This window comes from Semicossyphus pulcher, unplaced genomic scaffold, assembly GCF_022749685.1.
Source record: "Semicossyphus pulcher isolate SPU_LCO1_2020_fin unplaced genomic scaffold, fSemPul1.0.p SCAF_15, whole genome shotgun sequence".
Taxonomy (NCBI): domain Eukaryota; kingdom Metazoa; phylum Chordata; class Actinopteri; order Labriformes; family Labridae; genus Semicossyphus; species Semicossyphus pulcher.
The window spans coordinates 21,703,668-21,719,003 of NW_027211659.1; the positions used below are offsets into that span (position 1 = coordinate 21,703,668).

General features: G+C 38.9%; 1 protein-coding gene across 1 annotated transcript in view; it reads right to left on the bottom strand.

The window, feature by feature from the left end:
- Positions 1 to 475: 475 nt before the first annotated feature.
- LOC138592660 (polycystin-1-like protein 2) overlaps positions 476 to 15,336 on the bottom strand; it is a 39,333-nt gene continuing 24,472 nt past the window's right edge. The window contains exons 24-41 of the mRNA XM_069663502.1: positions 14,808 to 14,954; positions 14,167 to 14,366; positions 12,807 to 13,021; positions 12,406 to 12,610; positions 10,987 to 11,204; positions 8,940 to 8,950; positions 8,418 to 8,661; positions 8,173 to 8,269; positions 7,938 to 8,072; positions 7,482 to 7,667; positions 6,522 to 6,852; positions 6,228 to 6,361; positions 5,826 to 5,953; positions 3,555 to 3,715; positions 2,700 to 2,910; positions 1,815 to 1,916; positions 1,522 to 1,653; positions 476 to 691 (exon numbers count right to left, since the gene is read on the bottom strand). Of these exons, the coding sequence (XP_069519603.1) occupies positions 476 to 691; positions 1,522 to 1,653; positions 1,815 to 1,916; positions 2,700 to 2,910; positions 3,555 to 3,715; positions 5,826 to 5,953; positions 6,228 to 6,361; positions 6,522 to 6,852; positions 7,482 to 7,667; positions 7,938 to 8,072; positions 8,173 to 8,269; positions 8,418 to 8,661; positions 8,940 to 8,950; positions 10,987 to 11,204; positions 12,406 to 12,610; positions 12,807 to 13,021; positions 14,167 to 14,366; positions 14,808 to 14,954 (3,073 nt within the window). The remainder of the gene's footprint in view (positions 692 to 1,521; positions 1,654 to 1,814; positions 1,917 to 2,699; positions 2,911 to 3,554; positions 3,716 to 5,825; positions 5,954 to 6,227; positions 6,362 to 6,521; positions 6,853 to 7,481; positions 7,668 to 7,937; positions 8,073 to 8,172; positions 8,270 to 8,417; positions 8,662 to 8,939; positions 8,951 to 10,986; positions 11,205 to 12,405; positions 12,611 to 12,806; positions 13,022 to 14,166; positions 14,367 to 14,807; positions 14,955 to 15,336) is intronic.

Here is a 15,336-nt window from a genome sequence, read left to right on the forward strand (position 1 = left end):
AGGATGATGTGATAAAATGTGTGTTTGTTTTAAAAGGTTTCAAGTTTGAATTATTAAAATAATCATTTTTTACATTTTACAATTTGCCACATCTGGTTATTATTATTTTTGTGTTTGATTTAAAAATTGTATTTGAACAATTACCTTTCAGGGCTTAATTTCTTCTACTCTTGGACATGCAATAAATATATAAGTTGATGTTAAGTGAAATGAAATGAAAAAGAATCCACAATGGCATTAATTAGATGTAAAAGCATGCAACTTTCTCTGTTTGCATCTTGAGTATTCCCTCCATCATCCAAACAAACAATAAGCAGTGTGTGTTAATTATACATCACAGCATACTCGCAAAGCTGCACAGCATGCTCTGAACTCCCAGAACGTAATGAGCAAAGAACAACAGGCATGAATGCATCAGCATGTAAATATTGGTGCATTAATAGCAAAACTTCCCTTCACACAAAATGTAATTAAGCTATGTATCTCGGGGGGTTACTGATTGGTCAGGTGTCTGAAAAATGTTTACATCAGTTGCAGAGTTGTTAAGGATATTTCTGCTGTTATTAAGAGTCAAGTCCATGTCTCCATTCACACCGGGGCCTGTGGTGTTGTTTGTATTTTTCAATTTGATCCCAAAAAGACTGCAGATTTTCTTCAGCATCAGGTCGACAATCTCCTCCTCGTCTGAAGGCTGGGTAACAAAGGAGAGATGACAAAATCATTATAAGAGCGACAAGAGCTGCTACAAATAGCTGTGGAAGTATCCACAGGAGCTTTTTGAGCCATCATCATAATTTGTATCAATTTGTTGTCTTTGAGGCAGTGTGAAATAAAGTCATCTCAAAGCAGGAGCACTATTCAGTTTCTGCATATTGACAGGGGGAAACAACAATCCCACAGAGACGAACAATGACACAAATGTGTTTCTGCAGTTCTGACATTTTGTAAGTGTACCATGGCTTTTTCTAAAAATGTTATTGTTTTCACAGTGGGAAGAAAGACAGAGTCAAAGTTCTGTTCCAGAGTGATATCAGCAGCAGGTCCAAGTTGCCAGGTTTCACAGCATGGTTTGCACACTTTTTCTTTTCTCAGCATACAGTAGGCTTTCATCATTGCAATGCTTGTCCTACAAATACGGTCCGCTTCAGCAACTGTGATTCTGACTATTTAGCAATTTTATGATTTATTATATATTATTATAAGCTGTTTCTTTTTCTCTTTTTTTATTATGTTTTTTTTTTTTCAGAACACAAGTGTCATTATTCTCTGTACAAGTATGGTTCAAAACAACAACAACAACAAAAACATCAAGAAACAAAGAAAACTAAGAGCTATGGCTTTATAGAATATAAATGAAGTGTAACTAAAATTCAAATGATTAGATCAACACTGAAATGATGGCAGATATACAGTAGGCTTCTTGTGGCATTTTGTCAAAAAATCAGAGAAATATAGTATAAAGAGTTTTATTTACTGAATATAAACATTGGGTAGTTGCTAAGAATAGTGACATGAGATTACCTTGTGATATATTTGCTCCTGATGGAATGCCACAAGGATGACTGAGACCAGCAGATTCAGCACCATATAGGACAGCAACACAGTACAGGAGCCAAAGAGTAACCCACCAAGCCAGGGGCTGCTGTTCAAGACCTGGGAAAGTGCATCAGTGAGACATCCACATCAGTTTGAGCTGACACTGAACATGTGCAAAGGATACTGTTTAGAAATTCTGCCCTTTTTACTACTCAAGAAAACCTCATTTTGAAGCATTTTACATAGTAAATCTGTAAGTAGGGGAAAGTCTCACATACCTCCTTGTAGTTGAAGATACCTATCTGTAAACTGATGATTCTTATGAGAGCATCCATCAGAGTTCTGTAATGTGACAGCTTCCAGCCATAAATCACATTGCTCTACAAAGAGTGGATTAAACAGTTAATTTAGCAGATAATTGACTGAGGTTTGGTCATTATGCATGCTACACTTCATTCATTTTTCAATTTCAACCATGTGGAATAAGTACAGCATATATACAGAATATATGAAACATAACCTCCCAAAGTGCCAGCAACATCATTTCATGATGACCCGAACACACAAACATGGGACTGATTTATTCTGTAGCCATGTGACGTTCTGCACTGACAGCTGGAACAGTTTTGATTCTTGGATTTACCTTCATTATGTTTTTTATCACTTTTTTAAATTACAATCTTAAATTGTGTTTTGAAATTCTGCAACTCTACTTTTTGTGTTATACATTAATAATTTCATTATCATTTCAATGCAAACTTAATTTAATATTTAAAGTCTTCTTATTGAGCAGTGTATATGTGACAATCCAGCCCTGCTTTTAGCATGTTGTAACACAGTGCCAGTGCTAGCTGATGCTACAATCGTGTGAATGCATGGTCTATGGATCAAGGCCTCCCTCTGATAGATCAAATGTTAGCATGTGGGTGTAAATGCACAGTGCCTGAACATTAAATCGTTTTTCTTATTTATTGCCTTAAATGCAGTCTTTGCAATGTTTTTATTGCACATGCTTATAGTGCAACGATGAAATTGCGATTCATCTGCAGCCCACTGACTGAACTGAAATTGCAGTGACTTAATATTATGCTGTGTTATAAGAATTAGAAAGACGCTGGACCTGGTAAAAGGCAAAAGTCTTGGTAAAGGGGCATGATACTCACTGCAATGGAATACGCCAAGAACATGACCATAATGACCACAAGGAAACCTAAAATATCACCCCAAGCCCTCTCCAGTGTAGCAGAGATCAGGTTCATCTTGGGGTTCAGTCTGAGCAGGTGCCACAGTTTGATGGTGGAGAGCAGCACCAGGAATGCGATCAGATACTGGAGCACTGAGTCTGCTGTGGCAGTCTCATAAAAACTGGCAAATCTAGATACACAATAAATATGTGAGCTGTCGCAGATTAAGTGTAAAGAGATGAATCAAAGAACACTGTGGAATAATGCAAATTACACAGGGCAAGTTAAGAACAAACAAATAGGCAGAAGACTAGGCTTTGAGCTAAAAGCAAACATTAGCATGCTAATGCTGGTCATGCTTATGAATAATGTTGTTTATATGTGCCTGTTAGCATGAAGACATTTTCTAATTAGTACTTAGGACAAATACAGCTGGGTCTGATTGGAATTAAAAGGAGCTTTGTTGATTGACAATTTAAAACTTGATTGGCGAAACCCGATGATGGCACTACATATTCACTAAAGGGACAACCAAACATCCTCAGAGGAACATGAATATGTGTATAAAACAAAAATAAAGAAAGTGTGGTAATCACCAAAGTATAAATTACAATTCATCCTCTGGGGACCATGGCCATGGAAATTCATCTGATAGATATTTCAGTCTAGAAGTGAACCATACTCTGCCCACCATGGCTCAAAGGCAACAGAGAGCAGACAGGTATCAATACCATAAAGCCTGCTACACAACTTCTTAACATGTGAGGGTGCTTGCTTGCTTTGTTTTTCATGCCCTGCAAGCTACAAGTCATAAATTGTGTGTGCTGTTCTCACTGGTCTTTGTGGTTTTGGTAGTATGTCATGTCGCGGTTTCCCAGCAGGGTCCTCTTGATAAAAATAGCCACGGCGCTCCAGCTGAGTAAGATGATTGTCAGCTCAACAATGTTCCACTTGCTCCTGAAGTAGGTCCACCTCTGCTGCTTTATTAATTTACCCTTTCAGGAAAAAACAAGGGTCATTAATACACGTAACACAACAAGCAAAAACAAAAGCCATGTCCATATTTGATTTTGATACAGTGCAAGTTTTACAGCTCCGAATAATGTCTCACTGTTTTTATATAAGCAATAGCATTGTATTCTAAAGTATGTGTTTTTATTGAAACGTATTTAGTTTCAGGATTCAATCTTATTATGTGGACAAGTTTAAAGATATATAATTATAAATAACATTAATGTAGAGATATATTCTCATTGTTCATAAGTCCTTAAGTCAGTTTACACTGGTTGGTTGAAGAAGGTTGACATTTAAGGAGTGACTCCTTATGAGACTTTGATCTCAAAGCTTTTTCATATCTAAAACTTTCAGATGACTTTCCTTAAAGATGATTTCTTTTGGTGATTTCCCCTGAAACAGGGGAAGAGAGAGTTGGGATGACACGCGGCAAAAGGCCCAGGGTGGGAGTCGAGACAGAGGCCACCACATTGAGTAGTAGCCTCCGTTTATGGTCACTGATTTAATCGCTGAGCTAAACCGCCACCTTAGATGACTTTCCAAGATGTGAGGAAACATAAGGGCTCAGTGGTAGAGTCGGTCGGCTTTCAATCGGAAGGTCAGAGGTTCGATTCCCAGCTCCCTCAGGCTACATGTCGAAGTGGGCAAGACACTGAACCCCTAATTGCTCCCAGTGGCATAGCCAGCAGGTATGAATGTGATTGAACTGATTGACAGTTGGGCACTTTACGTAGCACCCTCTGCCATCAGTGTGTGAATGTGCTTGTGAATGGGTGAATGTGACATGTAGTGTAAAAGCAGCTTTGAGTGGTCGCAAAGACTAGAAAAGCGTTATATAAGCACAGTCCATTAAGCATAAAAAACCCACTCCTCTATTACCTCACAATCTTATTATGTGTTGTAAAAAACACGTAATTTCAGTGCATGTGTAACTCAAACCAAAACGCACATAGGACAGTTTTATTTTTGTATCACATTATGTCTCAATGGGCTGCAGGGAAGGATACATAATTGGACCCTACTGTCAAAGAAATGATAGTTAATGGTGAACACACAGGGACATAAACTAAAATGACCATGAAGAAAGTGAAAAACCACATTTAAAATACTATTAAGTGCTGTGCTACAAAAAAATGTGAGGAAGAAAGACGAAGGAGCGGTGATTATAACCTGACTAGGAGCTGCTACATGAAAGAAAGTCACAGATGACATAAAAACAATCCCAGCGATTACATCCAATTCAATGTCCTGATTAATTTACGATGGTGAAAGATTGAAGCAAACATTAACTCTGGAGTCTAAAGGTGAACGCATTTACATTTTCCCCGCTGAGTGGTTCCAGCCAGGGTCATAGGAGTCCACCTCCATCTGCTATGAACATGGAGCAAGACTAGTCTGATACCAGCCAACCGTGAGTTCAGACAAAGCTCAAAGTTTTCATGGAATGTATTTACATACAACTGAACATAAAGGGACAAATTCATGTGAAACAGCTGGGAAAGGCAATCAGAGATGAGATTTTCTTCGGTCGTGCCGTGTCCTATTGATAAAACAAGTAATTTAAAAGCTGTTTGCTTCTTGCCTTGCGGAGGGACCTGACAAAGCAATAATTGACATGAAGGGTTAATATTTGCAGGTCGTGTGTTAGCTTCATAAAGGCAGCTGATGCTGTGATCAAAGTTATGAGAGTAACACAGTGCATATATTTGCTTGACTTTCTAAATGAACGCTGCGTGATAAGGTGCTCTGAACCAGCTTTTAATTGTTTTTGCTTTGATGAGTTTGAGGAGCTTTTTAACTAGATTCCTGCTGGTTGCATTAGCAAACAAAGGCAGAACATTCTGGAAATTATAGTCAGAAACTAAAAAGCATGTATAAGTACCATGCTCTTTCAAAGCTAGGGTGAGAGGGTTCATTTGGACAGACTAATAAGCCCTGTGAGCATATTGTGAGGTCAGTTTGAAATCGTCAAAATCCCAGTAATTATAAACTCCTGCCAGCCTCCTTCAATAACCAAATTCAAATTGCATGCGATACAAAGAACTGAGCAACATGTAAGACTGAAACCACCTTCTGTGTTACTCATGTTACCTGCAGGAACATATAATAGAGGATGAAAAGCAAGTATATGATCTCAGCAGCCATAACGAAGATGTGAAGACTACCAGTGGATTGGTAAAGACGAACACTCTGCAGCTCACTGTAGAACTGAAATGCTCCTATAAAGAAACCAAACAGGGAGACTTTTATGAACACTTGCCAGCTAGCATGGTGTCATTCACACTGTGTATTGTTCTGAAAGTAGGAAAGGGGAGTAAAATTACAGACTGAAAGTTCAGCTGAACTGTACGAAGGAAGAATGTATTGCACTTTGTTGTCAAGATAACATTATACAACATCATGAAAATCCTCTTTAAACAAAGCTGCATTCACGTTTGTTTTGCTAAACTCTTGTTGTATTATAAAAGTAATTTTAAGAGGAAACACTCTTACCTATAGCTGTGGTCTCAAAAAGGAGTGTGACGATACAGAAGAGGTTCACATTAGCATTATAGACGGTGAACTCCACAAAGATTACCCGGGTGAACATGTCCAGCCATTTGTTTCTGAACAGATACTCAAGAGTGCTGTGGATGGAGCACACAACAATGTCTTTACTACAGGCCTCCGTTCTATTTTCTCCATGGTGACTTCAACTTGGATTTCACACCAGCTTTATTTGACAACAAAATAAATCTGAATGTGTTTTTATAGATTTGGTTGATTCCAGTTTGCTGATGTACATACCTGCTGGCATTTTGTAAATCTGGGCCGAGCTCTGCAACAAAGCCACCTCCCCTGTAAAGCACCATTTTCCCCCAGAAAGGATAAGCTCTAAGCTGAGCCTGCGTCTGATATTTCCATGGGCTGGAGATGCTGTCAGAGATATTATCCCCTGCTGAGTGGTTCCAGCCAGGGTCATAGGAGCCCATATCCTCCACCTCCCACGAATATGGAGCGAGACAGTCAGATACCAACCGTTGCATGGAGTCAGCAATCTGGCAGGAGTTCGTCTGCACTCTCAATTGACGAAGACGAGCATTGCCCACTAGTTTGGAGTTTCCATCAGTTATGAATCCTGGAAGACAGCATTTTAAAGGTTTGTCTTTTTTCCTGCATTGCTGAAAGTTGAGGTTGAGGAATTGAGGTCTTTGTACGTCACACATTTAAACAACTTTGCAAATAAGTTCAGTCCGAACCAAAGATTTTTCCAGGGTTGTTTCGCTCTTACAATTCTTCTGAACCTATTTGCATATTACCAGCTCTAGCTAATTAACCCATCCCAAGTCAATACAGCACTAGCTCAATACTTGGCTAGCTTTATCCAAAACCAATGGGTTGACCAATGTTTAGACCCATTGTTAGTTGTATTCCTATATTGCTGTTGGTTTATTTAGATAAAGTTTGACCTTAAAACAGTCACAAATGTACTGTTAGTTGTTCACATGCATGGCTTTTGTTTAGCCATTTCTCTAAAACATCAGTTGAAGAGTGTATTTTAGTAAGCAGTTTATGCTGATGATTCCCTGTTTTATCTTAGAGACGAACAAGACATATTCTTGTACCAATGCTATATATTAAGTTCTATATAGGACATTTGAAAATAACTTGTTTTGTGTGAAATAAGAATCCAGAAAAACATTTGGAAAATGACAATGACACTGACTGATTACTTCTTTTTCCTCCTCATGAGGGATATATTATTACCTGGATAAACTCCAAAAAGGTTATTTAGTAGAGATGTGTTGGCCCAAGCGAAGACTTCACCAAGACTCATGCTGGTTGAGATCCCTTTACTGAAGCTATGCCGGATGTGTCGATTCAGGAAAAAGGCATTGGCATCCCTTTGACCGTACGCCACCAACAGCAACATCCACATGAACCCCATGTAGGCTGAAACAAAGGGGGACATTACACTTCTCCATATTCACCATGCAACAGCAGAACTCCAGGTCTGGGTCAGGTAAAATAAAAGTAAAGCATAAAACAGGATTTTGACCAGGGGTCTCAAGATCTGGCAATTTGGACATGTGACATTGTGTTCAGGTAACTAGAGCAGAATCTTTCCAATGGACCCCCTCCTTCAATTGTGATAGATCTGGTGAACATCATGATCTTTCTCTCTGAAGTACCTCCTGTAAAATATAATCTGTTTTTACGCACTCAAAATCTCCTTGATAAGGGCAAAGGCTTTCTGTTCCATAATCTTGTTCCTTTTCATCTTCTCAATGTCAGCAGGGGGAGGAGGCGCATAGAGACCGCCATCCCGTCTGACTGCTTGTTGGTCCTTACAATCACCTGTGGGGGAAGAGGCATGTGTGTGTTTGTTCAAAAACCTTAACGTTTAAGTCCAAATTTGAGATCAAGGGAGAGTATTTTGGAAGTTATTAACAATTACCTAGATTTTTGTCATTTCCTTCAAATGCCAGATTTTGAAAATCATCTTCATCGACTTTCTTTATTACTAGTGCAAAGAAAACTGCAATACATATCACCTGTGGGAAGAGACATGAACATAAGTAAAATCATGAATATGTAGAGCATGTGTTTTTGAATGATCTCTGTTGAAAAGTCTGAGAAAACTTAAGCTTTCCTAAACACATTAAATGATATTGGAAATACTGAGCCACAATCTTTTCTCACCTTCAATGGCTGAATGACGAGGATACTCTGAAAAAAGGAGACAATCATAGACACCAGCCAGCTCACAGAGCGTTCCTTCCCAAATTTCAAGCCATAAAGCATAGTGAAGTATCCTGCTACAACACTGGTTGCTATCACGAGCAGCCAGCCAACAAAAATAAACCACCAGGGCAGACCTCCATGACAGCACACCCTTTTCTTTTTCTTACTATCATCATCATCGGTGCTGTCGGGCGGGCTCATCCTGCAAGAGAAAGAAGTGAAAAAATAATATTTTATTTAAAACAGACTCATCTGAAGGGGAATGTATAATGTATGTTTAATATTAAGCTGCAGCTGGTTAGTTTAACTCGAAGAATGCCAGAAAAGGGGAAAAAGCTAACCTGGATCTTTCCAAAAGTAGCAAAGTCTGCCTTTTAGCTATTCTAAATTTCACAATGTAAATTGTTTTTGGTTTAATTGTAACAAAACAAAATATAAAAAGGCAGGCAGACTGGACAATGTAACAGTTTCTTGGAGAACTGCCGGGTGTACTGACGTTCCACCGAGACCTTGTCAATAACTAGTTACACCACATTCCCCAAGAAAAACAAGAAACCATCATTAGGTGCTTTTCAACCAAAATTTCCAGGAACTTCTCTACAAGGAACTAAATGTCTCCTGTGGCCCATTGTTGTCTGCGTTTCCACAGTTGCCTTAATTCCTGGGAAGATTATGCAAATCAGGCCAACGATGTATGAAGAAGCAGTAACAGTAACTGCACTACACCACCAGTCCAGGAGGCGGCGGTAATGCACCTTTAAGCTGGTTTGCCAACCGCCATTAAAACTCAAAGAAGAAGGTATCATCCTTTGTGCGACACTACCGTTAGCCTGTCAGCATGGAGGAGAATTAACGTGTGCTGTTTTTCATCGTGCTTTATTGCATTGCAAATGGATTCATCGAGCAGGAAAGCTCGCCTCTCCTACTTCCTGTTGGCACACACAACCTCACAGCGTGCGTGTGTTGCCAGTGTAACCACTAACGGTAAACCGCACCGTGAACCGTCTATTTATGTTCCCTGTAACAGCGGCACATCGTCCCGGTGCTGGTTAATGCTCTGGCTACATAAACGAACAGCTTACGGAGCAGACGTGCCAGCGAGTGTTTACAGTTGCGTCCGCAGCACATGCATGCCGTGAGGTTGTTTGTGCCGACAGGAAGTAGGAGACGTGAGCTTTCTTTTCATAAAGTTAAAGTCATGGTGCAGATCACGCTGATTAAACATACGATTTGCAGCCCACAGGTCTACTTGTATTTATAAAGAAACGTGTCGCTCCAACTGAACTATCCCTACTTTTTCACAAGTGTGTCTGAACCAAGAGTGGTATGAGTGGCTGAGGATTTGTTATGTTAAAGGAAAATAGACTTCAAAGTCACAAATAATAAGAAATATGATTGTTAATTGTTTGTATGGACATGAAAACACACTGCATTAAGCTGGTATAATTTCCTGTATTTTCTAATATCGCAATAAATATCGCGAAACAAACAAGAAGATATTGCTACTATGTATTTTTTTTTCCAATATCATGCAGCCCTAGTGGGTGAAATAAAACTGTTAGTCTTGACCAATCAGCACTGTAGGCCCTGCCCTGAAAGTTCCTGGACCTTTGGAAAGTACTACCCCCTGAGCAGGGACTTTTCAGGGGGCAAGTCAACTACCCTGGAGCTAAATTTAGACCCTGGTTCCTGCTGTCGAAACCCACAGAGTTCCTGAAAAGGTTCCTAGTTCCTGGGGAAAGTTCCTGCTGTCGAAAAGCACCTGTTATTGTCTTTGTGTACTGCTTGAACAAACAAGTTGGGACATCTAGTAAAATTAGAGACTGTGGCATGTTTTATAAACGCTAAGCTTGGCTAAACATTTCCTGAATCTAGCTTTACATGTGGCATAAAGACACCAGATTGGTAATTAACTTTTAATTGTTTGTAAGATGCTAAATAATCCTCTTTCACAATTGTTGGACTGCTAAAACTGTAGCCAGCCATTTCCCAAACCTACTTCCAGAACAGCAGTTGAGTTTGATTTATTTTAAATCACAAAGAAAACCAATTTGCAGAGACTTGACATGTGTAATGCAATAAATCGATAGCAATTTATCAAGCCCTGACAAAGTTATGTTAATGTCAACTTATATAACAGTTAAGAGCAGAGACCCTTTTAAACTCAATGCCAATCAGCAGCTTATTTCTTTTCTTATAAGACGAGGCGTCCTTATTTGAACTACCAACAACTCTTAACAAAGTAATCACCAACTGCTTTTTCTTCCTGTGAAAAATAACAATGATCGAAGAAGAACTACAAATAAACACTGACATAAATGAAAACAACAATGAATAGTAATCAGCAGGATTATGTCTTCTCTTTAAAACTATAAAGAGACTCTCAAGGCTCTGGCATAGTCTCTAAAGTAAATGTAAATACACAGTCTGTAGATTAACACCAACACATGCAAATCCAAATCCACTAGTGTGGTCTTTTTAATGAGTGACTTTTGTACTTCTTCTGAGTGGGTTCATCTCGGTCGACACAGCTGGATTCTAAGAGCTGATCTTCAAGAGAGGCCTTCATGCCCTGGACCTGCTGCAGAGCCTGGCTGTAGCTGTGTGGGTTGGGGAAGCCAGATGGTCCCAGCAGAGTCAACGCTTTGTCTATGTGACACAGCTGTCGGTATAGATACTGGGTTTTGTTGCTCTTCTTTTGAATCCCCTTCTCTGATGGCCCACGATGCAGACTAGCACTGCCCTCTGAAAATGAACAAAATTTCTGACTGGGTGTTCTTTGTTATTGTTGGCAATTTCAAAGAGTCCAGGCACATGCTGCATGCATAATGGTTCTCTCTGTTCAGAAGTGAGACGAATTTTCACATTGCATCACTTATGCAAATTTGACTGCTTGACTATTAGACCCCCTGGGGTTCTTCCAAAAAAAGTTTCAGCCATATTTTAACTTGATATACTGATACAGATTTTTTGAGCACTCAATTTTCCACCAACTTGATAAGCAATAACAAGTCATCTTGGACAATGGATTTCAAATACAGTTTTTCATTTCTTATTTTGAAAAGCTAAAACACAGTATGAATTTCTGTGTCAGTCTAAGCCAAACATGCAGACTTTTTAGTTGTCTTACATATAAAATAACATTCAACAGAAGAAGAAATTGAGAACAATTTAGCAATTTTGTATTAAGCCAAAAATCACAGAATTGAAATATGTACTGGAACTTCAAAGTTCAGAGTCAAAGCCTCACAGGCACTGTATGGCATGCTAAGTGACTTATGTTAGCTATGCTACATTTCAGCTTGTGCTTTAAATAGATAGGAGGAACATGTCAAATTAGAACTTTGAGTATTATAACGAAGCATGCCGTTATTTGATTCAGATAAAAAAGCTCAATTGGAACCCGGGCGAAAGACATTTTACTTTCATCTACATGTGTCTAGCAACAGCTGCAAACTCACCTAACGGCCCTTTAAACGTCCACCCTCAGCTAGCTACTTAGTATGCTATGTTAGCGTACAGTTTAACATGACCTATGATATTTAGACTTCAGATTAAGATGTTTATTGTATAACAACATTCAAACCTGTCTCAAAAAGAAAACCTATAAAACAAAAAGTCAGAAATCTCGCTTCCTTATGTTAGAATTAACCTTACTATTCAAGAACACTCTTTCTAAATATGTTCTAAAATTTCTAAAACAGTCGACTGAATAGAAAGCAAGTGAATTTTTACCATGAAGTGTGGACAGAAACCCTCAGCATGAAGCTGAACCATGCTAGGACTATCCAAATACATCTATGAAGGATGATCAGCAGTAGTTTACTTGAAAAGGTCACAAGGCTTCAGCTCGCTATTACATCCACTTCACCCCATAGGAGCACTTAATCGCATGAACACACAATTCTATGAAATGTCAGTGTTTCTCTCCAGAGCACGTACACACCTGTTTGCTGAGGCTGAATGAGATTGTGAGAGCTCTGAGTTTTGGACTGGGGGATGTCACTGGTTTTGTTGTTCTGTTTGATGAAGTCGTCCACCACAGAAAGGACTGCATTTATATCAACTTCTCCGGGCCCAAACTCAGACTCTTTGCAAGGTATGTTGCTTTTAGCGGTCTTAGACAGTGAAAGGGCAATTCTTGTGATATCCTGAAAGAAAAAGAAAAAGCAAGTGTTTTTTTTTTTTACATAAAATAACATACAATATGCAAGATATGAAACTAGAATAACATACCTGAGTTTGACATTATAATTTAAGTATTTTGAACATGTACATGGAGTGTCATAGTTGTGTCAAATGTATTTTAAATAGCTACATAGCACATGGAAGACATGAAGTACTTACCTTGATTACAGTGTCTAACGTGACATTCATGTTGGTATTGGCATCCTGTGAGAAAGAAAGCTGTTCAACTGGTTTCACCGCTTTACGCTTGCAACAAGATGTTTTCCGGGGATGGGTGATTCTGAAGATAGTAACAATAAGGATATTGACTGGGAACATTATAAGGGAACTCTGCACTCCAATCATGAACTGCTGCCAGGTAAACTCAAATTGACCTGAAAAAGAGAGCGCATGAGAGAACACAAGCAGGTTGAACAGGATGTGCACAAAAGAATTTGAAATGTATTGATTTCAATTCTCCCATTGTAATAATCTCTGACAGTTTCAGGTCCTTTGTACATTATTTTGGGGAGAGGGGGTAGAATATTTAAAGGCTTTCAAGCCATCAGAAACCAACACCTTGTGAGAGCGCAGGTCACCTGATTTTGTTTCTTATACATGCAAGCATTTACTGTATATATAAGAATCAGCCAATGTGAAAGTCTGCAGGCTTACTGAGGAGCAATTGAACAGTGGTGTAAAGAGTAGAAATGTGAAAGAGATGCCACTGCCAGTTATAAAACGTAAAACACAATGTAATACAGTGTCCACCTTATTACAGCACTGGGCAGGTGCATTCATTAACAGCAAATCGCCATAGTCCAATAAAGAAAAAAAAGTCGCAGATATTAAGTATTTACTTAATTTAAGTTTAAGCATGGAAACAAGGTTTTCCGTGTGTGATCTGAATGAACTTAACAAACAATCCCTAAAAACTAAAACCTAATATCTAATACCGGTCTATTTCAATTTTAACCCCATTGGTCAGCTGAGATCTTGGGAAGATTTGATGTTACATCTTTGCCATTTAAAAATAGCGTTAGTTTGAATTTGTCTGCATTTTATTCCAATTCAAGTGGATTTAAATTGGACTGAACATCATCAAATTTAGACAGTAGGAGTTCGACTGATGATTCTACTGAATACTATGAACAATAGACAACTGTATCATCTGCATAGAGGCAGAGTGCAGCATCTGATAAATTGTCAGAAAGTTATTAACATACATGGTGAAGAGCAGTGTTCCAAATATGGAACCCTGTGGCACGCCTTTTGATGCTGGAATATAAGAAGAGGAATACCGAGCATACTGGGCACATTGTATTCTAGCTGACATATATACATATATAATAAAAAGAGCTACACAATATTTTTTGCAGCCTAATGCCTTAACAATTTCCTTCACCACAAAACCGAAATGCTGTTGTGATACAATCACACAAAGCTAAACACAACTACACATACATATAACAGAGACAACTTAAGATCAATAACAGATTTTTGTTCTCCTCAATTAAACTGTATTGGAGCTGTTTTGTACCCAGGTCCATGGTCTGCTCAGAGGGATCTGTTGGGATGCCATAAAACATGACGCTGGTCAGCATGGTACAGAGCAGCAGGGAGAAACAGCAGGAAACTCTCTGAACACAGGTGAAGGTGCTGCTTGGTGGTCGACTGATCACAGAGTACCAGAGGTGTCCGTCACTGAAGTCCTTTGTTGTCTTCATGAAGAACAAATTACTAGAAAATAAGAGAAACAAGGGCTAACACTGTGAAATAAAACCATGTTTACCTTTTGATCTTTTTTTAGAGGCAACCTGGGTAAGAGTTGCTTGTTCTGACCTAACTTTGATCTGTCTCCATTTGATTCTCATCTCTGCTGTCATGAATGTGTTTGGAGATTTTTCTGATGATTCTTGCCTCATGTGCATGAAATTGGGAGCCCGATTGAAATCCACATCCTGCCTGCTGGTTTTCATATGTCACGTATTTCAAAAACTGCGCTCGCAGTAAACAAGGTAAAAATCCAAACCAGCTATTGCGTTTCATTTGCATTTGATCTGTGCTTTCATCATTCAAATTCAAATCAAGAGACACAGGTTCACGCTCTGCCTTTTCACTCCAGCACTGTGCTTGTGTATATAATTTTGCCACTAGGTTGCCTCACTGTTTTTACCTTACCTGAACCTTTTCAATTCCATCTCTGTTGAAACAGGGAAAACTTTATCCAGGGAACAATCACCCATGTCTATGGCCAGCCAGGAGTTGCATAGAAAATGCCATTTCTGCTCCGTCTGTAAGTCCTGCACCATGACATTGCATACATACCTGACAAAATAAGGTAAACTGTAAAGATTGTGCAACTAATAATTTACAAAAGACCTGTATTTATTTGCTGAACGAACCTTAATAAGGACATAGTCTTTTGTTACCCTGTACGAACACTATAATCACAACTGAATCATTTTCTATTATATCACATATTCGTCTGAAAAGAGCAGCAAGTAATCATCTTTAAGGTCGGGGTAATCATAAGCCAAGACACACTGTGCTCACATCACGTTCAATGTTCACTGTGTTCTAGGTCAGAACAACTTCATTAGAAGAAATGCCATGACTTACTGTATCTATCTGTAATCTATGTAGTTTCTAACCTGATAGACAGTGCATAGAGTTTCAGGATGTGTTATTGATTGGCTCTGACATTCTC